At 46.4% G+C, this 26,672-nt stretch overlaps 1 protein-coding gene across 7 annotated transcripts in view; it reads left to right on the top strand.

The window, feature by feature from the left end:
- Positions 1-26,672, top strand: part of dock8 (dedicator of cytokinesis 8) — a 60,653-nt gene that overhangs the window by 31,584 nt on the left and 2,397 nt on the right. For 3 of the 7 annotated variants that reach the window (XM_023802890.2, XM_072708588.1, XM_023802891.2), the window contains 35 exons: positions 168-261; positions 1,026-1,188; positions 3,372-3,489; positions 5,212-5,282; positions 6,602-6,746; positions 7,137-7,238; positions 7,329-7,424; positions 7,724-7,958; positions 8,752-8,916; positions 10,017-10,192; positions 11,304-11,396; positions 11,827-11,922; positions 12,045-12,194; positions 12,345-12,458; positions 12,632-12,787; positions 13,223-13,362; positions 14,201-14,215; positions 14,561-14,724; positions 15,228-15,379; positions 15,707-15,889; positions 16,352-16,478; positions 16,673-16,760; positions 16,875-16,971; positions 17,608-17,742; positions 17,829-17,981; positions 18,945-19,103; positions 19,884-19,984; positions 20,831-21,023; positions 21,539-21,682; positions 21,908-22,039; positions 22,356-22,490; positions 22,822-22,911; positions 23,143-23,379; positions 23,904-24,047; positions 24,984-25,090. In XM_023802890.2, the coding sequence (XP_023658658.2) occupies positions 168-261; positions 1,026-1,188; positions 3,372-3,489; positions 5,212-5,282; positions 6,602-6,746; positions 7,137-7,238; positions 7,329-7,424; positions 7,724-7,958; positions 8,752-8,916; positions 10,017-10,192; positions 11,304-11,396; positions 11,827-11,922; positions 12,045-12,194; positions 12,345-12,458; positions 12,632-12,787; positions 13,223-13,362; positions 14,201-14,215; positions 14,561-14,724; positions 15,228-15,379; positions 15,707-15,889; positions 16,352-16,478; positions 16,673-16,760; positions 16,875-16,971; positions 17,608-17,742; positions 17,829-17,981; positions 18,945-19,103; positions 19,884-19,984; positions 20,831-21,023; positions 21,539-21,682; positions 21,908-22,039; positions 22,356-22,490; positions 22,822-22,911; positions 23,143-23,379; positions 23,904-24,047; positions 24,984-25,090 (4,670 nt within the window). Of the gene's footprint in view, positions 1-167; positions 262-1,025; positions 1,189-3,371; positions 3,490-5,211; positions 5,283-6,601; positions 6,747-7,136; positions 7,239-7,328; positions 7,425-7,723; positions 7,959-8,751; positions 8,917-10,016; positions 10,193-11,303; positions 11,397-11,826; positions 11,923-12,044; positions 12,195-12,344; positions 12,459-12,631; positions 12,788-13,222; positions 13,363-14,200; positions 14,216-14,560; positions 14,725-15,227; positions 15,380-15,706; positions 15,890-16,351; positions 16,479-16,672; positions 16,761-16,874; positions 16,972-17,607; positions 17,743-17,828; positions 17,982-18,944; positions 19,104-19,883; positions 19,985-20,830; positions 21,024-21,538; positions 22,040-22,355; positions 22,491-22,821; positions 22,912-23,142; positions 23,380-23,903; positions 24,048-24,983; positions 25,091-26,672 lie in introns of those variants that run through there. The other 4 variants (XM_072708589.1, XM_023802888.2, XM_023802887.2 and 1 more) reach the window with 4 other exon arrangements.

The following is a 26,672-nucleotide window of genomic DNA, read 5'->3' as shown; positions in this document are numbered from 1 at the left end:
TCTCATTACAAAAAAGAAGTCACTCTTCTCTTTAATTTACTTGGTGTGACATACTACTTATATTCATTATAGTCTGCTGACAGAATGATAAATACGTGTTGTATATACCCAGAGCAACGGTCGGTGTGACTACAAATATAAGATAATGGGCTCCCCTATGGTTTCAGGAAGGAGATAGACTGAGCGATGAAGACCTGTTCAAGTTTCTGGCCGACATTAAGAGATCTTCCACTCTGCAAAGAAGAATAAAGACGATCACAGGTGCCTGCCCCAGCCTGTATTTGGAAGCGAGCGTGCAGAAAGACCCATTTCGCTGTGCATAATATATCATCGACCTTAAAAGTCAGAATCAGAATCAGGTTGACGGGCCAAGTATGTTCACACACAGGGAATTTGTCTCCGATTGTCAGTGGCTCTGATACATCCAGTATATACACAGTGCGACAGTGGTTTCATGCAGTTTGGTTGGTATATGTAATGTGCATATGTGGTTTATTGGTGTATAGAAGTGCAGTAGTGCTGTCTGCAAGAAATGTTGTAGAAAGTACAATATTTGCAGTATGTACAAAATTGCTCAGTATGTGCAAAACAAAACAATAAGTGCAGAGTGTAGTTAACATCAGTTTGAAAATAGGGGAGGGGGGTTTCAGTGCAACTGCGGGGTAACGGGGTAATATGGGGGTAATATGGGGGTAATGGCTCAGATGAGCTAGGGTCAAGGGTCAGCTGTTTGTAAGAGTGGTGGAAGTGATATAAATTATGATAGATTTCATTATTGCTGAAATGTGTGTTTAATATGATTTTTCCCAATATTATCAAAATCAAATAGTCTTGCATGTTTGTGTCAGGATCAGGTATGAAAGGCCAAAATGACTTTTAGCTTTTAGTTTACAGTGATTTTTATGGTTGCATTAAAAATACAATTACTGGCAGGTTTGCGTGCTTGTGATGAAGGCCATGTTTGCTTGAGCTTTACCGGAATGTACTGTGTCTGTTCTTTAACCCAACACCCTGCTTGTCCTCAGGCACCATTCGCCTGGATGTGTGTCCAGCTCCGGAGACCTTGGCAGGCTGTCTGTCTCCTGAGCTGATTCCAGTGAAACCAGTAACAGAAAAGAACCAACGCCCTTTAAAAGAGGTTCTAGAATTCCCATCCAAAGAGGTTTTTGTACCACATAACATTTACAGGTGAGTTAAATTCTGACCCTTAAAGCCACCCATCCTGCAGTTCCTTATAAAAAAACAGAAAGAATATTAAAATTCTCATCAAATCAAGACAAGTGGGCTTTATTGTAAAAGTATACAGTGACAAGAAAAAAATTTCCCCTAGGGCCATGATGTGACGTACAGACAGTAAATAACATGGGACGGTATCGTAATAGATTACAGTGGAAAAACACAGGACAAAAAAAAATCAAAAATAATTTTATTTAAGATGAATACTGCAGTATTTAGGTATGTAATGAAAAGCAAGTGTTATATTTGAGGTCTAATTATAATTATAGCAAGCATGTTGAGCTGACAAGGTAGGGACAGTAAACAGCCAGACTGACTGGGGACTGTCACACACCTCCAGGATTCCAAATTCCACTTGTGGAGATTCAGTGGCGCCAAAACATTAAGTGATACTGAGCCCATTATTTGCATTCTTGGGCACAGTCACCAGAGACAGTACTTACCTCCGCTTGGCCCTGGCGCTGTCGGGCGCATTAATACCCCAGACTGCAGATGGTTTGTTTACATGTTTATGAAGAAAAGCGCGGTATAATAGCCGCGTGCCCTAGGGGTGGGCCTCGCTCTGCGAATGACGTCTGCTTTTGTCAGAACGGCGGCTCAGCAGCCTTGGAAGAGGAGCACGGCCTCGCCGCGAGAGGAAGAGTGTCGTTGTTCGAGCCAAGAATTGAGAAGTGAATTACGATAATGTCACCATCAAATGCTCATATGACATTTTCTTTTGTCAAAGGCCCTGCTTTCAGAATCAATTCTTTATTTTCTCCTTCTGTGTTATGTGTTTGTCTGACCTAACGCCTTGCAGCCTTGATTCATACACTTAAATGCATATGTTTGTCGGAAGTCTGGGGGCTGAAGGCCCACAGGCGAATGTTACTTAACGGTATTGTCATGGAAGTCAGGAGGCAAGTAATAAATACAGCCGTAACTCCCATCCCTGCGACGCTGCAGTTGCTAACTCAGCTCAGTAACTTACAGGAAGCTCTTGAGAATAAGAGCCTGTGTTTCAGAGTCATTTATCAGCCTCAGCGACCTGTTTCCTGCTCCTCATCCCCTGAAACAACCTTTACCGTGTTTTTTTTTTTAACTAACTGTAAAATAATGGTGTCCTACAATGGACTGGCACCCCATCCAAGGTCTCCTATGCCTTATGCTTCCTCCTGAGATGTGTTCCACACCTCTCCCCACAACTGCTTAAGCAGAAATGAATGGATGGATGGATGGATGGAATTATATAAACAATCACAAAAAGAATCACAAAAAATAAACATCTAACCACACATCATAATTATATTTTTATGATGCTATGTTATTTTACTGTAAGCAGTATGAAGTAGATTATAAACCCAGTTGAGCGCGTTTCAAGCATGCAATACAGGAAGACAGAGACCCCTAGTGTTCAGCAAAAGCATTGCATTGTAAGACCCTGCTGAGTCTAGGGATCTTCCACCTTCGTCAAATCAGGGAGCAACAAATGAAAATGGACCCTGGCTAGGAACCCCCTAACCACTAATGCATGACTAAGATATGTTTTTTTTTCTTCAGGAGAGGGTCTCCTTTGTTTAATTAAACTGTGGACGAGTGCAACATGATGAATTTTGTAATGTTGAATATTCAGTGGCTAACAGCATGAAATGCAGGACAATATCAGGATTGTATGAAGACAAGAATGTGTTTGTGGTGCTCCTGGAAGAACTCTGCAGATCTATTGGTGAAAGCCCTTGGACTAGTCCTTAATTATACATAATGCTGAGGAGCACTTCTGATGGAATCACCTCACCTTGACTTCTTATTGCTGGTTGTTATTTTGATCTTCTTGTTTGGTATGAAAAATGTGTTCTGTTCAAGTTTACTTTATTTGGTGTTTGAGTTCTCACTTCAATTGCAGCTAGATGTATTTAACTACATATGTGCATTTGTGACGGTCACTGTTCAAGTTAAGAAGTTAACGTGTGTGTGTGTGTGTGTGTGTGTTCTTTCTATGCTGGGACCTGTATGACAAAGCTGGATTTAAAGTAGTCTGAATGACCGGATTGGGAAACACTGCTCTACGTTAAGATGGAGACACCTTTTATTCAAGCCTAACCATCATTATTATACAACCTGGCTTGTAAAACCAGCCATTTTCTCTTTCTTTTCAGGAACCTGCTGTATGTTTATCCTCAGAGACTGAACTTTGTAAACAGGCTGGCATCAGCAAGGAACATCACCATCAAGATCCAGTTTATGAGTGGGGAAGAACAGGAGTCTTGTCTGCCAGTGAGTGTGCCCTGTCCCGGGGTCCCTACGTGCCGGGATCCCTACGTGCCGGGTACCCTACGTGCCGGGATCCCTACGTGCCGGGATCCCTACGTGCCAGGTGCCCTACGTGCCGGGATCCCTACGTGCCGGGTGCCCTACGTGCCGGGATCCCTACGTGCCGGGATCCCTACGTGCCGGGATCCCTACGTGCCGGGTACCCTACGTGCCGGTGCCCTACGTGCCGGGATCCCTACGTGCCGGGTGCCCTACGTGCCGGGATCCCTACGTGCCGGGTGCCCTACGTGCCGGGTGTCCTACGTGCCGTGGTCCCTATGTGCCGGGATCCCTACGTGCCGGGTGCCCTACGTGCCGGGATCCCTACGTGCCGGGTGCCCTACGTGCCGGGATCCCTACGTGCCGGGATCCCTACGTGCCGGGATCCCTACGTGCCGGGTGCCCTACGTGCCGGGTACCCTATGTGCCCAGGTGCAGGTGCTCAGAGCGGGCAGTTAACAACCCACACAAAATACAGGGGGCATGGTGAAGCGCAGGGACACGGAATATTGGCAACACCTCTGAAGGTGTGAACCGCAGTGCTGAACACTGTGTAACCACAGCAACCTTTAACATGCATTCATATATCATATGCAGTTCTTGATCGACTTAGCAATATGCAACATTTTCTTTGATAATATTATTGTACTTATACAGTGGTACCTTGGTTTGCGATCATAATTCGTTCCGGAGACGTGCTTGTAATCCAAAGCACTCGTATATCGAAGCAGATTTTCCCATTAGAAATGATGGAAACTCAAATGAATCGTTCCACAGCCCAAAAATATTCATATGAAAATGGATTAACACAAAATATAAAGTAAAAATACATAAATCAAATTAACCTGCACTTTATCTTTGAAAAGAATCGTGGATGGTGTGAGGGAGACGAGAGAGGAGAAGAGGAGGGTCATTTTGTAGGACGACTTTCACTATAACTAACGGAATCACTGCTACTGTTGGCTCACTGGAATCTTTTTCTGTTTGTGTGATTTTAACAAGGAACCCGTCCTCTTTTGCCTCCTTTTCGATTTCGCGGAAATGTGGACATTGCATTGTCGTTAAACAGATTAATTGCTCGCACTGCTACACCCTTATTCAGATGGTGCTTTTCTACTAAATTTTGACTATACGAGTGAAGCACGCTGACTGAGACCGAGCATGGGAAACGATTACCCAAAATCCCGCAGTGAGAGAGAGAGAGAGAGAGAGAGAGAGAAGAACCATCAGTTGAGTTGTGATCACATGATGCCAGGCAGACAAAGCGTATTGCAAGACATCAACTTGTTTATCAACTTAAAATTAGGTTACAAATTTTTTGCTCGTCTTGCAAAACACTCGCAGACCAAGTTACTCGCAATCCAATGTTTTACTGTATTTCAAAGGTTTTCTCTGATGATTCCCTTAACTATAAAGGCTGACCATAGAATTATTATTTGGTTTTAATTTTATTGTAAATGATTGACAAATATGTTTATTAACATGTATATAATTATATATATATAAAATAGGGTGATAATATATTGTTTGTGTTTGCTCGGTGGGTCTTTTTGTTACCTCACATTCCAACCACTGGGGGTTTATGTCTATCCCCCGCTCAGTCTATGTGGAATTTGCATGTTCTCTCTCTTATTGAAATACAAACATTTTGGTGTTTTAATATTCATTTTCCTTTTTACCTTTTAGGTAATTTTTGGGAAATCCAGTGGACCTGAATTTGTACAGGAGGTGTACACACCAATCACTTACCATAACAAGCAAGTACCCCAAGAATCTGCTATTCTACATAAATAGATACACTTTCCTAGCTTTACGTACTTGTTAAAAGTCTTTCCCTCCAAATAGCAAATCATGTGGCTGAAACTCTATATATACAGCAATAGGTTCAATTACTGTTCTACTAATTATTTGAATGGGCAAGGCATTTGATATACATGACTTTGAATTTGCCATGGCAGTTTGACTGATGACAAGTGATGAATGCCAGATGTGGTGGTTCCACAATGTCAGGAACAGCCATCGTCATGGGATTTTGATGCACAGTGGCTGCTTGAGTTTACAAAGAATTGTGTGATAAACCAGAAACATCTAATCAGTAGCAATTTTGTGGGCAAAAATACCTTGTTAATTAGAGAGGCTGGAGAAAAAGGGCCAGATTTGTTAAAGTTAATAGGAAGTCAACAAGTGCAAAAATAATAAAATAAAGAGTATCCTACCCAGTATTAGGTGGCTGAACCTGGTGAAGTGGCCACAGTGTGTGTGTGTGTGTGTGTGTGTGTCTGTGTGCGTGTGTGTGTGTGTGTATATATATATATACATATATACAGTACTGTGCAAAAGTCTTCAGTTTAAGAAATCTTTAAAGCTATTTATTGGGGTAATAAGTACATATTTAAAACAGTTTAATATTAGAATGCATGCCAGTTACGTTTAGCACAATAGAAATTAACACTTCCCTAACCTCTCCTCAGGGGCACCTCAGCCATTCCATGTAATTGTTAAATTTTATCAAAAGCTCATTTAATTAATTAAATACTTTAAAAAGCCAGTGAGGTACTGGTTAGCCATTCTGGGTGGGATAGTGGTCGAGTCAAAAAATACTTGGGCGTATTGGACAGTTGCTGCAGATACGGAGGTGACTATAAGAGAGGTTTCGGACTGGATATGGTGACAGTTTTACCATCATAATATCATAACTTTACATTCGACATCATTTCCTTTGCCAGCCTAAGACTTTTGCACAGTACTGTGGGTATATATGTTAAACTTTACACAACACAGAAGTATGTTTTCCATAAAGCAATTTCATTCCAACCTAATTTCATTACTATGTCATTATTAGTAAAATGATGAAGGGTTCTTGAGTGACCTACAGCTTCTGTGGTGACCAAATGGGTGGTAGCAATAAAGCAAATAAAATAAAAATAAAATACGTACACGCACACAGATTCAACCATAAGTAACGATACTGTATAGGACCCGTCACTAGTGCCGTATCTCTGTCAGGACAGTTTCGGAAATGAGGGGACGCTGGGAAAGCTCTCAGTTAAGCCTTGTTACACACTGCCCTGTTCAGGTCGCCGGATTTTTACGAGGAGGTGAAGATCCAGCTTCCGGCCAGAGTGACAGAGCGTCACCACCTGCTGTTTACCTTCTACCACATCAGCTGCCAGCAGAAGCAGAATCAGGGAGGGGCCAACGAGACTCTCATTGGCTACTCGGTGTGTGACCGTCGTGCTGCATGAGCCAATTGACACACACGCACGCATGCACACACCCACATATTTGTATTCATATCTCTGTCAGGACCATCCAGTCATTTATACAGTATGGGAAAAATCCTAATCCTAACAATGACAACCTCAACCCCCACCCAGCCCATCAGTAACCAAACAAAACACAGAGACGTTTTTTTGATTGCATCCACAGATTTTTATGAAATTGAGGTTTATATTGTAGGGACCTGAAAATGGCCCCACAAGCTATAAAGTAACAATTTTTGCCGCATTGTAGGGACATTTGGTCCCCAGAATGTAGTAAATACAAACCACACACACACACACATTCATAATGCTACATATTTGTGACCATGGTGACTGTCTCCCCTGCAGTGGCTTCCAATAATAAACAACGACCGCCTCCAGACGGGACAGTACTGCCTTCCTGTGGCCCTGGATCGACTTCCTGTTAATTACTCATTACACTCCCCCGAGGTGGGCAAGCTGAGCCATTATCAGACTCCTTTTTCCTGCTATCAGTCAATGACTCATTTTCCCTTTGATGTCTGATTTTGTTTTTCTTAGAAAATACCTAATCAGGTTCCCCCGGTGAGGTGGATGGAAAATCACAAGGGCGTCTTTAACCTGGAGGTCCAAGCTGTATCTTCTATACACACGCAGGTGCGTGCTGTACTTAGGAACCTTCTTTTTGTTGTTTATCAGTGAGGCAATAATTCCTTGATTTTGAACAACGAGAATGTGTTTGACATGACGCGTGCAGGTGAAGCCAAGTCTGAGGCTAATTGGACCCCATAGCATTCTTGTAGCGATTTAACGGATTGGCATTATTACCAAAGGTAATTGGTCTGTAGCTGGGATTCTGTAGCTTAGGTTCCTATCTAATGGGGGGGGGGGAGGTCATTACTGAATGACAGTTTGAAATCCTCACCCTTGCCAATTCCCCTGTCTTTTGTGTCTAGGATAACCACTTGGAGCGCTTTTTCACTCTTTGCCATGCTCTGGAGGGCAGAGCGTCATTCCCCATCCGCGTGCGGGATGAGAAGATCCCAGAGAACAAGCTGGAGCACGAGCTGAAGCTGAGCATCATCTCTCTGTCTTCGTCCGGCCTGGAGCCGCTCGTGCTCTTCCTCCATCAAGTCTTGGACAAGCTCTTCAGACTCATTCTCCAGCCGATGGTCATCGCAGGGCAGACAGGTGACTGAGGCTGTGCAGGAATGAAGGGGCAGGGCCTGGCACAGGGGCATGGGAGGGCTGAAGTGATTCTCACTGCCCAATCAGAAGAGGTACTTTCAGGAAGAAGCTGGTCATTGGCTAGTTACCTGTCAACGGTAACATGGTACTTCCACCTCTGGCATTCGAGACAGTCATAAAAATCTGCTTTTACTTTGTTATGTAAGATAGTGATAATCTCAGATAATCTCAGGTAAGATACAATGTAATGCTCTTAGAATGTCATGTTTAAAGCTATTTATGAGTATTGTATATTTGCTCAGAAAAAAAAACATAATTTAACATTATAATATATGCAAATGAACAGTAACACCATAAAAAGTAACAAGAATTTCTTCTGTTCTCCAAAGAGTTACTGTCACCTTGATGGACAGCTAGACGAACACTGCTTCAGTTCCTAAACCTCTCCTCAGTATTTGCCATTCCACGTATTCATTCAATTTCACCGCCAGCTCATTGAATGAATTAACTTTATTAGTTCAATAACTTGATGAGGTCTTGATTAGCTAAACGTGGTGTGCAAGTGGTTCAGCCTTTTGCTCAGTATTGTATCTAATTTGGGTATCCTCATTTTGCAAAGATCTGATCCAATGAAACTTGTTGCCAACTTTGCCAAACAAAATTGTTCTGGCTTAAATTTTGTGCGTGATCCCTGATGCATGTTATGCTAGACTTGCCAGGGTTGTCTTCGCCTCTGTGAATGACATGCTCTGTGTAAACAGCGTTTGATTGGGGTGTGTGTTTGCATGTCTTGCAGCTAACCTGGCCCAGATTGCCTTTGAATCTGTGGTATCCATCGTCAACAGCCTCCACAACAGCCAAGAGCTGGCCAAGGACCAGCAAGGAAGGAACTGTCTCCTAGCAACCTACCTGTATTTCGTCTTCCGACTGCCATACACTCATCGTGAAATCGTGACCACCGGTAAGGTCCACACTCTTGTGTCACCGTAGAAATTAGCAACCGCATACAAGTCAGACATCTATTTTAAATCACAAAATGTTCCATCAGCAGATCCTAATTTGTTTGCACTATGTATACTGTCTTTAGACTTTGTTTTGCGCTATATATAGGTTTATCTGTGCTCTACATTCATGCCACTCTATCTACAAGATTTTGGCCATTGGATCATCTTGATCTTAATTTACACAAGCATTTCAATTGTAATGTTTTCATTGAAGTTGTAGATAATCAGATATTGTTTCTATCTAGCAGTCTTCTTTCTTTTAGAAGGTCAATGATGTTCATGGCTAGATTAACTCATGTATACAGGTATGGGCCAGTTTACAAATATCACTGGCATTTTCTAATACAAAATTGAAAAAATTATTAGTATATTATGCAAGCTGGCACTGTCCACACTGTGAAGAAGTGGAAACACTTCTCATTGACCGTGACGCGGTTCTAAATTATCTGTTCTAAAGGTGTATTTTAAAAGCTTACCCTGATCTATAATAAAGTGCTTTTAAATATAATCACTACTTTATATAGAGAATACGACTCTTGTTAGATGCCATATGACATATCATAAAGACTCCTTTCCAGCTGGTGTGTTGTTTTGTTACATTGTAATTTTATAATGGTTTATGAGTCATCTCAGTTTCCTGCTTCATAAAGCACAGATTCAGGGCTCTCTATCTCACCTTTGTAGTTCAGGATATATACTTTTTCACATGTCACTTTTGTTGAGTTCTGTAATGTGTACAGTGTATGTTTCTCCAATGACTGTTGTGTATCTAAAGGAGAGGAAATAGACTATCTGAAAAAGGAACAAATGTCTATAAATATTGATAAACTGTAACGACGGTTTCCTCATGGATAATGAAAGTATTCTCATTCTGATAATTATAGAGTAATATAGAAGGAAAAAAATATTTACAGGAATGTATTTATAGTAAGGTACTATGTGTCGCTGTGTTTGTATATCTATTTCTGTGTGAATGTGTATGTCTGTTTTTCCCTGGCTTCTCCTGCGTTGGTCCTCAGCTGCTCTGTGATGTGAGTTATGGTAAACTGGTCCCCAGGCACCGGCGGGCACCAGCTGCACCCCGAGGGCCGTTATAACACCATGGGCCGTTCCTCGGCCACCTCCGTGGGCTCCAAGCTGTTGCAGTCGCGTGTCCTGAGCAGCAGCAACCCGGACATCCACGATATCCAGGCCACTGCCGACGCTGAGGTCAAGGGCATCATGGGTTCCAAGGTTCGGTGCTGGAGTCTGTGGGGCTACGGAGCAGGCAGTGTGGGGCTATGCGGCGGACAGTGTGGGGCTACAGGGCAGGCGGTGTGGGGCTACATGGCAGGAGGTGTGGGGCTACGGGGCAGGCAGTGTGGGGCTATGCGGCGGACAGTGTGGGGCTATGTGGCAGGAGGTGTGGGGCTACATGGCAGGTGGTGTGAGGCTACAAAGGGGTGTGGAGCTATAGAGTGGGCAGTGTGGGCCTATGTGGCAGGTGGTGTGGGGCTACAGGGCAGGCAGTGTGGGGCTATGCGGCGGGCAGTGTGGGGCTACGTGGCAGGAGGTGTGGGGCTACAGGGCAGGCAGTGTGGGGCTACGTGGCAGGTGGTGTGGGGCTATGCGGCGGACAGTGTGGGGCTACGTGGCAGGAGGTGTGGGGCTACAGGGCAGGCAGTGTGGGGCTACGTGGCAGGTGGTGTGGGGCTATGCGGCGGACAGTGTGGGGCTACGTGGCAGGAGGTGTGGGGCTACAGGGCAGGCAGTGTGGGGCTATGCGGCGGGCAGTGTGGGGCTATGTGGCAGGAGGTGTGGGGCTACAGGGCAGGCAGTGTGGGGCTACATGGCAGGTGGTGTGAGGCTACAAAGGGGTGTGGAGCTATAGGGTGGGCAGTGTGGGCCTATGTGGCAGGTGGTGTGGGGCTACAGGGAGGTCTGGAGCTACAGGACAGGTGGTGTGGGGCTATGGGTCAGACAGTGTGGGGCTAATGGGCAGGCCATGTGGGGCAACAGGGAAGTGTGGAGCTACACGGAAGGTGGTGTAGGGCCAGGGGGTGCTGTGAGGCTACAAGGCTGGTAGTGTGGGGCTACGGGGCAGCAGTACTGTGTTACTGAATGGTGTCTACTGGGAAATGGGAACTGTTCTGCATAGGTACTGAACAATACTTACCTCATTTTACTTACATATCAAGTACAGCTTACCTGAAAGTACAAGTTACTGGGCAGTACTTACATGATGTTACTTTTGTACTGGCCAGTATTTGGTGCCAATGTACTGCTTGCCTGGGAAGTCTGAGGACTGAGCAGTGATTACCACAGCACACTGGGAAACTATGATTATTTATTGATTTTCCTGTAGGGTTTAAATCATGTGGGCAATCGCATGTCCACATTCGTGGACGTAAACAACTACTTCCAGGCCGCAGGGGCCATGAGGCCGGGAAATAAAAAGGTAATACTCCCTCTGACCAGGAGGGGGAGCTAACCAATCATACTTTTTCCTTAGGCTTCATTAGATGTTGATTAAACTTGTTGCAATTGTAGACTTTTTAAGAAATCAAATGCTATGGCTAAGTAACCTCAGCCATCCATCCATCCATTCTTCCATATTGACATACAACAGAGCGTGTCATTACTAATATGAAATGGTAATCTGAGTTTCCCAACCTTGAAACACTTGGTTGTCACTTTAAGCACAAAGGCCACGTGGCATCACCAAACCAGCACAGGCTATGTAACAGCACTAATCATTGGGGTGTTTGTTATGGTGTGGCGGCCAGCACGGTGATTATTACAGCATTTGGCCATGCTCGGTGAATCCACGACATGGGGAATCTCCAGCTGTTTGACGGGCCCTACCTTGTTGTATGACACACTTGCAGCAGTTCCACGAGGAGGTGGCCCTGCAGATGGTGGTTAGCACCGGAGTTTGCCGGGAGAATGCCTACAAGTATGCCTGGTTCTTCTTCGAGCTCCTGGTGAGTCGCTCGATGCAGAACAGATCCATTTACGCGTCCATAATCTTCCATGTGCTCTTGCCAGGGCATTCCCAGTATTCACGTGTGTTCTGGGATCCGTATGTCGACTGGTTTATTTTCAGGTGAAGAGCATGGCTCAGCACGTCTCCCAGCTGGAGAAGCAAAGCATCCCCAGAAGGAGCCGCTTTTCTGATCGGTTCAAAGATGACATCACCACCATTGTGAGCGTGGTGACCGCGGAGATCGGAACCATTCTGGTGAAACAGCAGAAGGTACGGAGGCACCAGGGAAACCATGCTATATAACAATGGGGATTGTCACTGGTTGCTCTAAAATTGTTATTGGTTAGAAAGTTTTTCATGGAAACAGGTTCAAATTATTTGGCTGAACGAGCATTTCCTTTTGTTAACTGCCCTGTTAAGGAGCTGGAACAAGCAGAAAAAGTCAACATCAGCCTGGCCTTTTTCCTGTATGACCTCCTGTCGCTCATGGACCGGGGCTTTGTGTTCCAGCTTGTGAAGAATTATTGCAACCAGGTAAGCCCAGTCTGAACCGGTGCTATCAAAAGACGGTGATGAACAGGCCACCCGGCCCATGTGGGCCGCTGTTTAACTGCAGTCCAAGGTGCCCATACCGAACACCACGGTGTGTCTGCCCACGAGACGCCTGTATGTCTGCCCACATCACAGCGTGCTTCCCCCCCCCCCAGATGTCGGCGAAGAGCACGTCCCTGCCCACCATGATCACCATGCGGCTGGAGTTCCTGCGCGTCCTGTGCAGCCATGAACACTACCTGAATCTCAGCCTTTTCTTCCTGCACCCAACCTCTGCCCCCGCCTCCCCCTGCCCATCCATCTCTTCGCAGGTAGGCGGTCCTGCTCTGCAATATACTGCTAACACTTTGTTCCATTCTATCGACAAAAGTCTTGCCCTGAGATCACAGGTCCAGAAAATTTAAATCCAGACCAAGATTTTGTTTCATCCAATCAGTGTGACTGTGACTCTTTGTGCTCAACTGGTTGGTTGAAGCAAAATCTTGATCTGGATCTTTATTTTCTGGACCTGAAATTTCCACCTTTGCCTGAGTAATTCCACACCTTACGTCCATTGTTTCTGGGATAGGCTCAAGACCACAGAGAAGATGAATGAATGAGTGAGTGAGTGAGTGAGTGAATGACAAGTCTTTATTGTGAAGGAATTATTAGCTGCCTCATAAATTTGAGAGATTATGAGATGTGGAAGTAATCACAATGCTTAAACTTCAGGTAACCTTACTTAGTTCCTCTCTCGATGTTGACAGAACTCTGGTTCGGGCTGCAGCTTCCAGGAGAACAAGGTGGCGAGTATGTTTGACCTCTCACAAGACTTTAAGCAGCAGCACTACCTCACCGGCCTGCTGCTGACGGAGCTCAACGCTGCCCTGGACATGGAGTCTGAGGGGTACATCTCAGTCTGTCTGTCTGAATCTGTCTGTCTCTTTCAGTTATCACTGCCAGTCTCAGCCTGTCTGTCTGAATCTGCCTGTCTCTTTAAGTCTTCACTCCCAGTCTCAGCCTGTCTGTCTGAATCTGCCTGTCTCTTTAAGTCTTCACTCCCAGTCTCAGCCTGTCTGTCTGAATCTGCCTGTCTCAACCTGTCTGTCTCTTTAAGTCTTCACTGTCAGTCTCAGCCTGTCTGTCTGAATCTGTCTGTCTCTTTAAGTCTTCACTGCCTGTCTCAGCCTGCCTGTCTGAATCTGTCTCTTTCAGTCTTCACTGCCTGTATCTGTGTGTCTGAATCTGCTGTCGCAGTGTATCTAAGTCTCTATTTCATTCTGTCTGAATCTTCCAGTATCAATGCACCTGTCTGCATCTGATCTGAATCTCTATCCTCTAGTGTATTAAACCTGTCTTCCTCTATCCATCTGTCTTCCAACCCAATGCCGTATTTATGTTTAAGTTCTATGTATTTTTGTCTGTATGATCATTGGTGGGTTTCATATGGCTTGATTTAGTGAATATTTTTGCGGGCTTCAGTTTGTAAGTGTCTATCTGTCGATTCACTTCTCTGTTCCAGTCTCCTCCCTGCTGGGTATTTATTTTAGCTTATTTTAATGTTGCAAACAAAATATGATGTATCAGATATAAACAATAAAAACGCAAACATTAACTGATAATTATCCATCGTGGGTTATTGATTAATATAAATTTATAATTGTTTTTGTACGTGATGAGAAAGCATAATGAGACACTGTTTCTTTTCTCTGTTTTTTCCCTTCTGTCTCTCTTTTTATAACAAGGATATTCATCAAGGCGTAAATATCGATCAAAGCATTTGTCTCAGTCTTCCTGTCGTGCTAACAAGATTCATCTGTTAGCCTACCTCAATTTGTCTGCCTGCCTTAATTTGTGTTGTATGGTGAAATGTCTGTCTTAATCAGAGCATCTTAATCAGTCTGTCTACATTGTTTTTCAGTTTACCATTCTCTATATGCCCGTCTCGGTCTATAACCTGCACACGGGTAGTTGTTGTGTCACAGTGATATGTAGCACCCTCCATCGTAGCGTTGTAGCATCGTTCCCCCCGCCCCCGCCCCCCGCAAACGAGTTTCCTGGTTGCTTGATGACGCTCGCTGACCTGAGCCTCTCCGTGTTTGCAGGGGTAAGGTGCAGAGGAAGGCCATCAATGCCATCTATAGCCTGCTATGCGCTCACGACCTGGACTTGCGATGCAGCCGCCCTGAGGTCCGGTCAAAGATCGCGGCTCTCTATCTGCCCCTTGTGGGCATTATCATCGATTCCCTTAGTCACCTCGACTTCACAGGTCAGTTTTAGGCCACTGGCCTCTGTTTTTATCCTAAGATACGTTTCTCTTCAATGCCAAATGTTAAGTCCTTCAATATTTTTTTAGAAATATTCCAACATGACTACCTGTTGAATTGAGGTTGAGTTTAGATGTGGAAAAAAAAACAGATTTGACCTCAATGGTTGTAAAAATACTGAAAAAAAGCAGAAATCTGAATTTGAGGAGGATTTACTGAAACACCACTGAGAAGTCCATCTCTACCTTGCTTGTCACATGTAGAATTTGTCACTATTGTACCAGCTGAAGACGGTCAATTTGAAACAATCTTTGGCTCCCTTGTCCCCGTTGCACTGCATTGAAGTTGGCAGGTGCATGAACTGGACCACTGTGAAAATTTGGCCTTGGAGTTATAGAAATATTGATCCCCTGCCCCCTTCCCTCCACCTCATTGGCTCGGTCTCTCTGGCGTCTGGTGCATATCCGCTCACACTTGTGGCCACATGGCCCTCTTGCTCCCGCAGTGGCGGACTCCCGCGGCGGTAAAGGGAAGTCAGGGGGCCCAGAGGACGAGGCCGACAGCGTCACCCCAATCAATCAGTCAGTTGCCATGGCGATTGCAGGCAACCCCTTCAGCACCCTGGGGAGAAACTCTTTAAGTTCTATTATGTCTGGGGTGAGAGATCCATAGTTTGCTCTTCCTGTTGAGAAAAACCTCATCAGAACTCTGGTTGCTTTATCTCACGTGTCTTTCAGGATATAGCTATTGTGATCTTTCAGTCAGTTTGCCAAACAGTAGTATTTGTTCTAGCTACCTGTTAGTACCTGTTTGCAGCTTCAAATTCCATAGTTACTACACCACACTATCATTTCTGCTACATATTTTTTGAATAAATAATGTCAGTGGTACTTGTGGCATGCTAGATTTTTAAATTCGCACTTATCAGACTTGCTCGAATAGCATCAAACACAGCAAACGACTCTTTGTGCCTCTTTGTCTAAGTCTTCGAAGGCCAGCGGCACCCTGACGGCAGAGACCAGTCGCAACCTGCTCGTCTGCTTCCTCTGGGTCATGAAGAACGCCGAGCAGAGCCTGATCCAGAAGTGGACCGTGGACATGCCGTCTTCCCAGCTTGGTCGGCTGCTGGAGCTGCTCACCATCTGCATCTCCTGCTTCGAGTACCGCGTAGGTCACAGTTCCTCTCTGGAGCTCTCCCTAAAAGTGGAGAGATGAATGAAACGAGCTTCACGTGAAGGCCAGATAAGCAATAAAAGCAAGCAAATGCTTTCTTAAGAAACAGTGGAACTGGGGATGGCAGTTCGACCAAAGTGTTTGTCACGTTGCTGTTTGAAATACACTGTTTTGATAAATCACATTTTATCCTGCAAGTTTTTCAGTTTGGATATAATTTGCATATAAAAACATCTCTGCAGCTGTGTGAACTTTAAATTTAATTTGATTGTTTAATTGTAAGATGTGTATCAGCATTCACTTTGTGAAGGCTGCCATGAAATTCCCGGGGAGGAGGGGATTAAATTCCTTACTGGTAGCGCCTGATAACCAGACCAGTTAATCAGTACACAAACTTTAATGGACAAAGGCTTCAGTGGAGTGGAGTGTGAACCAATCACATGCTGCATCCTGCAGGGCAAGCAGAGCTCCGACAAGGTCAGCACCCAGGCTCTCCAGAAGTCGCAGCAAGCCAAGGCCCGCCTGGAGGAGGCGCTGTTGGGTGGCATGGGCGCCCGGGGAGAGATGATGAAGCGCGTGGGAGGTGAGCAGGTCCTTCTCATCGCCTCCTTTAGAAAGGACTGACATGGGACACTCGTCACTAATGTCCATGTCTGGCCTATTCTGGCTTGACCTGCACTCACGCATAGTATTATACCTTAGTGTGGTGGCCGTCTTGGTTCCACGTTGGTACAGTGTTCAGCTGTGATCCACCTCCAAACCCCTTTGACCTCGCAGGTACTGACCGCACCATAGGCCAGAGGGAGAACCTCCGCTGGAGAAAAGACCTGACACAGTGGCGTCAGACCAACGACAGGCAGGACAAGTCAGTGCAGAAATATGGGCTCTGATCCCAACCTGTAGATATACCTCCAGGGTGTGGGGAGAAGTATGATGGGGACGATGACCCCCCTCCCCCATCCCTCCTGCATTTTCTCAGAACGAAGGCAGAGTTGGACCAGGAGGCCCTCATCAGCGGCAATCTGGCCACCGAGGCCAACCTCATCATCCTGGACATGCTGGAGACCATCATCCAGGTGGGAGCTCTCTGCCGGCACTGAGTGTAGCATGAGGCTTTGCCCCCTCCAGGAAAACGGGCTTGCATTGCACAGTCCTGCTGGTGGACCTGCTTCATACCTCCACGGTTGGGGGTTCGAATCGCTCCTGTAGATGCACCTTTAGAAATAATTCCACACACTACATCATACTATGCGTGAGTGCAGGTCAGGCCAGAATAGGCCAGACATGGACTTTAATGACGAGTCTCCCATGTCTAAAGGAGACATCTACACTGTGTATGCATGTTTGCACGTTCTCCTCTTAGTGACCACTATCTCTAAATCATCTGAGGTGATGGATCATACTTGTATTCTGTGCTCTTGATTGCTTGGTACTGGTATACTGGGAGCCAGGATGGAGAAGAATGTGGCCTGTCTGGGGCTCCCGGAAGACCGGCTTGAGAAACACTGGTCTATGCTGTATGCCTGTGTGTTTTAGGGGGCACCTGGACATGCCCTGCCATGGACTGGCATCCCATTCAGCCACCCCAGTGTTGTGCCTTTTTATGTAACCCAGTCCAGGATAAGTGACTGGCAGATGGATGGATTGATTGCGTAACCCCAACCCATATCTTCTTTCTCTCCCATGCCCCGGCGTGCCCCGCTGCCGTGCAGGGCGTGCCCGTGGTGGACTCCAAGGACGGTGTGCTAGGCGGGGTGCTCCGAGTGCTGCTCCACTGCCTCACCTGCAACCAGAGCACCACCTTCCTGTCGCACTGCTTCGGCACGCTACGCTCCCTCGTGGTGAAGGTACACACACCGAGCTTCCCGGCGTCCCCTCGCCGACTCCTTGTGCCCCCTGGTGGAAATAACAGCTCTCTGTGCCACTGTTGCAGTACGGCGACCTGCTGTTCGAGGAGGAGGCGGAGCAATGCGCTGACCTGTGCCAGAAGATGCTGCAGTACTGCAGCAGCTGCGTGGACAGCAACCGCAGTCAGGCCTGCGCCACCCTGTACCTCATCATGCGATACAGCTACAGCTCGGCCAGCGTAAGGATCCCTGCCTCGGCTGGGGTACTGGGGGGGCTCCTCACCGCCCCGACAATCAGAGCCAGGCAGCTCCACCGAGAGCTGGCTGTCCTTCCTGTGTTTATCCTACGTTTCCTTTAATCAAGGCCACGCGTCGGTGGCAAAATAGTTCCCTGCACGTGTACGTCAATCTCCGGCTGGTGGGTAATGTATCCTCCCTCCATGCTGGGGTCCTGTCCTCTCCTCTCTCGCCGTTTGTTGTGCGCTGGCAGCGGGTGTGTTCGGCTTTGACGCAGCCACAGACCGGACCGCCTTTAATTTGCCCGGATGACTCACTGGTTTCCGGCCGTGTTTTGATTTGATTTCGGGGGGGGGGCGGGGGGAGCAGGATTGACCGCGGCGCTGGGCGCTTGTAAAGCTGCTGTTTTAGCTTGACCCGCAGGCCTAAGGATGGCCAACGACCGCCAGAAACGCCGCCGTATCGCTGATGCAACATAATAGGGACATTAACTGCATCCATCGGAGGGATTGCGTTGCCATTTTATTGTGCCAAACAAGATGGATCACAACATCGCAGAATCGATGAGATCAGACACCAGCAACAGCTATGGAAAAATAAAGATGACAGAGGTGTCATCTACGTATTAGCTGGCAAATAATTTGTTTAAATGAATACGCCGGATCTTGTACTAGGCTGCAAGCACGAGGCATCACCACAAGGTTCTCGGTGTGAGAGCTGGTCTTACCGATTCACAGACATGCCAGTGACAGGCCGTAAAAATAACTCAGACACTCGAGCGGGTCGGAAAGGGCCTCAGCTGAAGGCAAATACCATTTGTGTGGAATTTATAGCATCAATAAGTAATGTGAGTCTCGCCTTGGAGCAGAGGGCCCCGTTTCCATGGTGTGGCTCTGAGCCCTTACCTTCCCCTGGCTCAGCTGGCTGTGTCTTTTTGTCCCACCCCCCTCCCCCAAAACGTGCAGAATTTCTCACGGGTGAAGATGCAGGTGACCATGTCCCTGGCCTCCCTGGTGGGAAAGTCCTCGGACTTCCACGAGGAGTACCTGCGGCGTTCCCTGCGGACCATCCTGTCCTATGCGGAGGAGGACACGGAGATGCAGGCCACGCAGTTCCCCTCGCAGGTACCGTGTCGCCGCAGTGCCGCTGGGATGCCACCGCCCCAGTTCTGCTTCCCCTGGCTCTCACTGCTGCTTCAAGACGTTACGCCGTGACATTAATCACATTTCAAGAAACTGCTCCCTAAAAGTCCTGGAGTCTCAGACCTTTCAGATGGAAGCCCTTACAGATTCACCTTGTGTTGTCGCTGCCCCTTATAGTATTGCACAGACATAAACATCACTATTCAGACAAACTCGGAACACTTTATCACCAGTATGTACATGAAGTGCAAAATAATACTCCAGGATGCTTAGAAGAAACACCTCACAGTACAACAGTGTTGAGCATTTCAGGTCCAGAAGCTACAAATCCAGACCAAGATTTCTACCAACCAGTTAATACTCTGTGACTGTGACTCTTTATGCTCAGATGGTTAGTAGAAACCATATTGGTCTGGATTTGTAGCTTCTGAACCTGAAATGCCCAACACTGCAGTACAATATATGAACAACTAAAGAACATTGTAGAAATGACATATTTACAGAAAGTGCAAAGACGTCATGATGCTGCTCCTTTAAAGTTCTCTTGGACTATCACTGGTACTCTACTCTCAGTCATTATTAAACTAAGGGCGTCTCCCTCTGAACAGGCTGGATGGGGGGGCGGGGGCATACCTAACGGGGGCAGGTATTACTGGCCAGGGCTTGGCGAATGCACAGAAGTTTGCTCAGGTGTACTTGTTGGGTTCTGAAGCTCCCTCTGGCTGGGCTTGGCTGAAGGGTGTGGTTATCTCGCGTACTCAGGTTGACGAACTGCTCAGGAACCTCAACAGCATCCTGTCCGACACGGTGAAGATGAGGGAGTTCCAGGAAGATCCTGAGATGCTGATGGATCTTATGTACAGGTGCTACAGTCACTGGAACACGCATAAACTTCTCATACGCAGGACCTCGGTCTATACACACCATCGAGTCTAAGCAATTAAAAATAACAAACAGTAGCACAGTGGGTTATGAAAAGGACGACTGTGCCATACACTCCTCTATTTAAAAAGCGGGTAGGCGATATTTACAGTGATCCTAACAAATGACTGCCGCCACATCAGAGTTCAGAAGACTGCCCCCTCCCCGACAACCCATGACATAACCCCTGTGTGCCACACCACCTCTGTAGCTCCTTCTGCTTCCAATTTCGCTGTGGTCTCTGTGTATTTTTTTCCTCCTCTTTCTTTGGAAGCATTACGCCAACTGGCCTAAAGTACCGTCCCTGCTGTGTTCTGGGAAGTACAGCACAGCTGGGCAGCACTGCCCTGGGCACCGTGTCTGTCTGTCTGTGTGCTCCTCAGTGTATTTTCAGAGCGCGTGCCTAAAACTGGCAGGTTGAAATGTTAACTGCTGCTTTGTTTGGACCTGCAAGGGAGTGTAACAGGATCAGGGATATCTGTCGACGTGATAAACTGCCTCACCATAATAAAGGGCTATTAGTATATGATTAGTTAATGGAAAATGTGGCTGTGACTTTTGGAACATTAATTTTAATTTTGAATAAGCTGCATTATAGTTACTAGCACCTTACTCGTGTGTAGAATTAGCCCATGTTTGTTTGTGATTTGAGAACACTTGATAAATGGATGGAATTTATCATTTCTAAATCAAGTTCTGCATTTTGTCTTAAAGTTCTCAAAACCATTCTGCTGTAAAAATGCAAATGAGATGTAGCACAACTTACTGACGATTGGTCGACACCCCAGGATCGCTAAGGGCTACCAGACGTCACCTGACCTGCGGCTGACGTGGCTACAGAACATGGCGGAAAAGCACAAGACCCGGAAGTGCTTCACGGAGGCGGCTATGTGCCTGGTGCACGCCGCCGCCCTGGTGGCTGAGTACCTCAGCATGCTGGAGGACCACAAATACCTGCCGGTGGGCAGTGTCACTTTCCAGGTACCTGCATGGCGGAACTCCAGCCTTCAGCCGACTGACTGGTGGCGGCTCGCCTGCTGCTCCTTAATGGGGAACGGCATCCAGGGAGATGGAGACTGACAGCGTTACAGCCTCCTCAGCTGTTCCCGGCCAGGCTGGACGTAGCTGTTCGGTCAATGATTACGCCTGAGTGTGACCGCACTCGAAAGGAATGTACCTTTTAAAAACTCCTCATACAAACCGGCCATTACTGGAGCAGCAGGTGCAGACATGTGACTGGGAGGCATCAGGGTCACATTCTTGTGAGCTTTTGTACACTTGAGCTGCGAGCTTAGGCCCGAGCGCTTCAGAAAGCCTGCCACGTAAAACGGGCAACTGTTTGGGCGTCACGTTGTCTTAGGGAATCTGTCCTCTAGGAAAACGATAAATAGTTTCAGTTATGGGTCCCAGACCTGCCATATAAAGTGGTAAATGATGTAGGAAAAGTTTAGGGTGGATTTTTTTTTTTTTCTAATGGGGAATCTTGCTTCTGGCAGAACGTCTCCTCCAACGTGCTGGAGGAGTCGGCGGTGTCGGATGACATCCTCTCCCCCGACGAGGACGGCGTGTGCTCGGCGAGGTATTTCACAGAGAACGGCCTGGTGGGGCTGCTGGAGCTGGCAGCCGAACTCTTCAGCAACGTGAGTGATGCTGGCCGAGGGCCAGAGGGTCTCGCCCAGTGAGACGCCCTGGGCACTGTACCCCTCCCCTTCCCTGGCACAGTGTGTGTGTGTGTGTGTGTATGCGGTCTAAACATGTGGCCCATAGAGGCAGCGATTCAGCTCATCCATGTGAGAAAGTGAGAGTGAGTTCCCCCCCTGCCCCCCGGTTAGTCACGCATCCGTCCCATTGACTCGACTCCGCAGGGCGGTCTGTACGAGATCGTCAATGAGGTCTACAAAATCATTCTGCCCATCCTGGAGGCCCACAGGGATTTCCGCAAGCTGGCCTCGACGCACGAGAAGCTGCAGAAGGCCTTCGAGAACATCAATCAGAAGGTAAACCTGGCGGGGGTAACCGGCTGGTCGGATATAACCCCCCCAGCCAGGTTCATTACATTTAAATCAACGTGGTAGGCATTCTCAAAACACCACAATTACACCGGAGAAGGCATTTTGCACCGTCCTATAATTTCCAGCCCTCTCATAATCAAAGACGTTAGCATGTCATTGAGTTAATTGCATAATTGGCAATGCACTTCGCTCTTCCCGTCATGCCGCGACGCCTACAGGAAGAGCGAAGCCGCTAGCTGCGTGGGAATGTTGTGGAGCGTTCGTCTGCACTTAACGATAACACCACGTGTCCCATCTCCAGGGCCACAAAAGGATGTTCGGAACATACTTCCGCGTCGGCTTTTACGGGGCCAAGTTCGGGGACCTGGATGAACGGGAGTTTATTTACAAGGAACCTGGGATCACTCATCTTCCAGAAATCTCCCACAGGCTGGAGGTAAACAAACAAAAGTAAACAATGCACAGCAGCGGGACAGAGATGGCCTAGTTACTCATGGCACTGGCAGGAAACATGCTGAGTGTTTGATCAGAGCATGTAACTAAAATCAAAGGAATGTTTTCCACTATAAAACGTGAAGCGGATGTGTTGCAGCATGTATTCACTGATGACTGTGGTGTGTTTGTGCTTTTTAGTTAGTCTGCATCTTTGTAGGTGCACAGGTCAGTGGGTGTGAGTATCTGAACAGGTCGACAGCGCCTGTTGTTTACATCTAAAGAGGACGAAGTAGCACGCAGTAACATTTCTGCATGGCGTTCCTCCTGTGCAGTCTTTCTACAGTCAGTGCTTCGGAGGAGATGCTCTGGAGATAATTAAGGACTCTATACCAGTGGACAAGAACAAGCTAAATCCAAACAAGGTGAGGGAACCGGTCCAAATACTGTATATTAGGCTGTGGGAAACAGTTGTGCAGATGCATGGGCTGTTCGCATTCCTCTACTGTAAAAGGGAAGCTTTCCACCACCCCTCACGTTCAAGCTCCTTGTGATAACTCAAGATGTCGTGCCGTGACCTGGTTTAACTTCCATTTAGATTCACATGTCAGTTCCTCCCTCCTCTCTCTCTTTCTCGCTCTCGCACGCCCACCTAGGCCTACATCCAGATCACCTTTGTGGAGCCCTACTTCGACGACTATGAGCTGAAGGACCGGCTGACGAACTTCGAGAAGAATTTCAACCTGCGGCGATTCATGTACACCACGCCGTTCACCAAGAGCGGCCGGCCGCGGGGCGAGCTCAACGAGCAGTACAAGAGGAAGACCATCCTCACTACCATGCACGCCTTTCCCTACATCAAGACCCGCCTCAACGTCATCCAGAAGGAGGAGGTACCCCAAGCGCCCAATGGACCACCATCCACCTCCAAAACCCTGAGAGCAGCCAATTAATTAATGTCAGGGGCGGGCAATAAATCCATGAACCAGAATGCACTTACTGACAAAGGGAATTGCATTTTATGGTCTCCACATGACAACTGTCCTCATAAGAAAAACTGCCCTTAGTATGTGACTCATTTCTGTAGCGGATGCTAATCACTTACTGCTGCGCTCATTAGTCTATTTGTACAGCTGCTTATCTACAGATATAGTTCAAATTAATTGCAATTTTTTTTCAAGGCTACAGAAGCAGTTCCACTCATGGCGATAGGACTGATCCGGCAACCTTTAGGTCCAAAAGTCCATTTCCTTAAGCCCTGCACCATCTGTTGTTGACGCTGAGGGTAGCAATCCAGGAATGACACACATGCTTGCAGTTTTCTGACAGGCACAGGGTTTAGTCTGTGCTGCAGGTGAGGGTGGTGATTGAAGCAGCTCTCTCTCTCTCTCTCTCTCTCTCCATCCCCCTACCACAGTTTGACCTGACGCCTATTGAGGTGGCCATCGAAGACATGCAGAAGAAGACACGTGAGCTGGCTGTGGCCACCCATCGGGAACAGCCTGATGCCAAGATGCTTCAGATGGTGCTGCAAGGCTCCGTTGGCGCTACTGTCAATCAGGTCTGCAGGCCAAACACATTCACTGTGCATTTGAAGGGCATCCATTAAAGCAGGAGATAGACTCTTCCCTGCACTGCACACAAGTACAAAAGTACATACTTTGGGTTAGGGTTAACTTTCTTTCTAAGTATGTCTTGGTTTCCATGTGGTGTGACAGTATAGATGCACACACACACACGTTGGTATTTGTATATTTGTGGGGACTCTCCATTTGTTTCTATGGGGAAAACTCTAATCCCAACAATGGCAACCTTAACCCCTACCCAGCCCCAACCTTAACCATAAGTAACCAAACAAAATACGAGACTTTTGGCATTTTTAGTTTTTTGATTGCATTCACAGACCTTTTAAATTGAGTTTCCCCTTGTAGGGATTGAAAAGGTGGTCCCCACGACATCAAAATAACAGATTTTTATCACATCGTGGAGACATTTGGTCCCAACAATGTAATAAATACACCCCCACACACACACGATTTGTCTATTATTTTCTTTATTCAGCGTCATCACGTTAGTTTAAAAATCTAAATACAAGTTCTCATGCATAAAACATGTTATTTTGACTGAGACATAATAATGCATTATTGATAAATGGTTTTTCTGTATTCAAATTCAGCCAGTGCTCAGATCCTTACAGTGCCACGCCTGTTACACTCCATGCGATATTCGTCTCCAGGGTGGGGAGGGTTTACTGCGGGTTCACGAGAAATAGGAGTTTGAGCAGAGAAGAGATACAAAGCGCCGACAGAAATAAACAGAAATCGCATACGAGTTTTAATGTTGATGCGTGCCATACGCTAGGCCTGAAGTTTAATTTCTTCCTGATGTGCTGGCTGAACATCGGGGCCTTAATGCATTCACCAGCCAGTGAGCTATTTATTCTCCCATGAAAGAGTGTTCCTCACTCCTCCCTCTGCCACCTCTCTCTATTTTGAAGGGACCCTTGGAGGTGGCCCAGGTCTTCCTGAACGAGATCCCGGAGGACCCCAAGCTCTTCCGTCACCACAACAAGCTGCGGTTGTGCTTCAAAGAGTTCATCCTGCGGTGAGGCTGGGCCTGAACACGCATGAATATACAGGCAGAGCCGCTCTCGTTTTCCAGACTGGTAGCACTAGTGGGACCCCCCCGATCGAACGAGCCAGTGATTTGGGGGCCAGGATATCACTGCCTGTTTCACAGTCAAGCTATTTCTTGATTAGTTAACCCACTTTTCCAGCAATCAAATCTTGGGCAGACACAAATCCATCCTAACTTGGCCGGGTAGCAAACGTCAGGACACGTGGAGGGAAATTGGGTTGGCCGCTGTCGTAGAGTAATCCAAGAAAGTTCTAGAAACCCACAAATGATCTGTTTGGTGTCATTACGTGTCTTTGGGCGCAGTAATGGTAACTTTAAAGAGGAGTATCATTTTCAGTTACCCACCCAATGCGGACTACAGAGCAGCCGCTTGGCGGTACAGTTGCATGGCGTTCCCTTCACTTTCCACTTCCCATGAAGCTTAGCATCGTGAGCCTGTCAGACATGCGCCGTCGGCGTTTTCCAGTTTCCAGAACCAACTTTCGGGAAGAGGAAACCAAAAAACCCCAAAAGAATCTTGATTTTGCCGCCAAAGTGCATGCCCGCCGTGGGAATGTGTCGCTACATTTCAAAGAGGTGCCTTTAATTTCGAACCCTCAGATTCCACCTTATCAATGCCAGTCTCACAAAGAATATTTAGTATAATTTCTGAAATGTTTATTTTCCCTACAGTACATGCAAGACTGAGTCTGACCACCAAAAGCCATGCAGGAACTTTGATTTTAATTTTTTTTTCCTGTTTTGGCTCAGTGCATAAGGCTCCAGCTCTCTCCAGCTCAGTGAAGAGGTGACCAAAAAAAAACACCAATCCCAGTCTGTGAGAGTTTTCTAGTAATCTGTATTTTTCCTTCTTTCCTTTTGCAAGGGAACAGTTGCCATCTACACATGGTTTTCGTTTTTCATTTTATGCATCAGTCAAGCAAAATGCCTTTAGATACATGCGAGTCTCTTTGTGTTCGCTTTGGACATTTTTCCTTCCAAACAAAAGGTCCATTTTAATGGGTCCACTCTTTCCTCTTTCTGCCATAAGACAAATCCTCAAAATGGAAACATAAATATTCATGAGTATTTATAATAATGAGGAACAGCTGTAAACAATGATGCAAAATGACTACTATTTTAAACAAATAACTTTAAAGTATTCAGAGTCTTTGGAAACAAAGATTTTTATTTTTTTACTTTTAAGGATACTCTGAAGCAAAATTACTACATAAAAATACTGTGTTATTCTCACAGTAATATTTTTACAGAGTAAAATACTCCTTATACATTTATATTGTTTGAACATTTAGGTTGGTCCATAACTGTAAAACACTTTAAAATATCAATTACTGCCAATATGTGTCATTGTCCTCATGAGCTCAGGTATGCCGTGAAAACTTTAGTTTTGGTCTGTTCATTTTTACCCCTCTGTTTATGCAGCCAGTACCCTGCCTGGGAAAAGTTCATCTATCCTCTATAGAATATGTTTACAGAAACCAGACAGGAAGATTACACTCAGTTCAAAGCACTGGTGACAGTGCATGATGGGTGAATTCGCTGAAATCGA

Source organism: Paramormyrops kingsleyae, chromosome 2, assembly GCF_048594095.1.
Source record: "Paramormyrops kingsleyae isolate MSU_618 chromosome 2, PKINGS_0.4, whole genome shotgun sequence".
Classification (NCBI taxonomy): domain Eukaryota; kingdom Metazoa; phylum Chordata; class Actinopteri; order Osteoglossiformes; family Mormyridae; genus Paramormyrops; species Paramormyrops kingsleyae.
The sequence above is the reverse complement of the archived record's forward strand: the minus strand, read 5'-3'. Positions and strand labels throughout refer to the sequence as shown.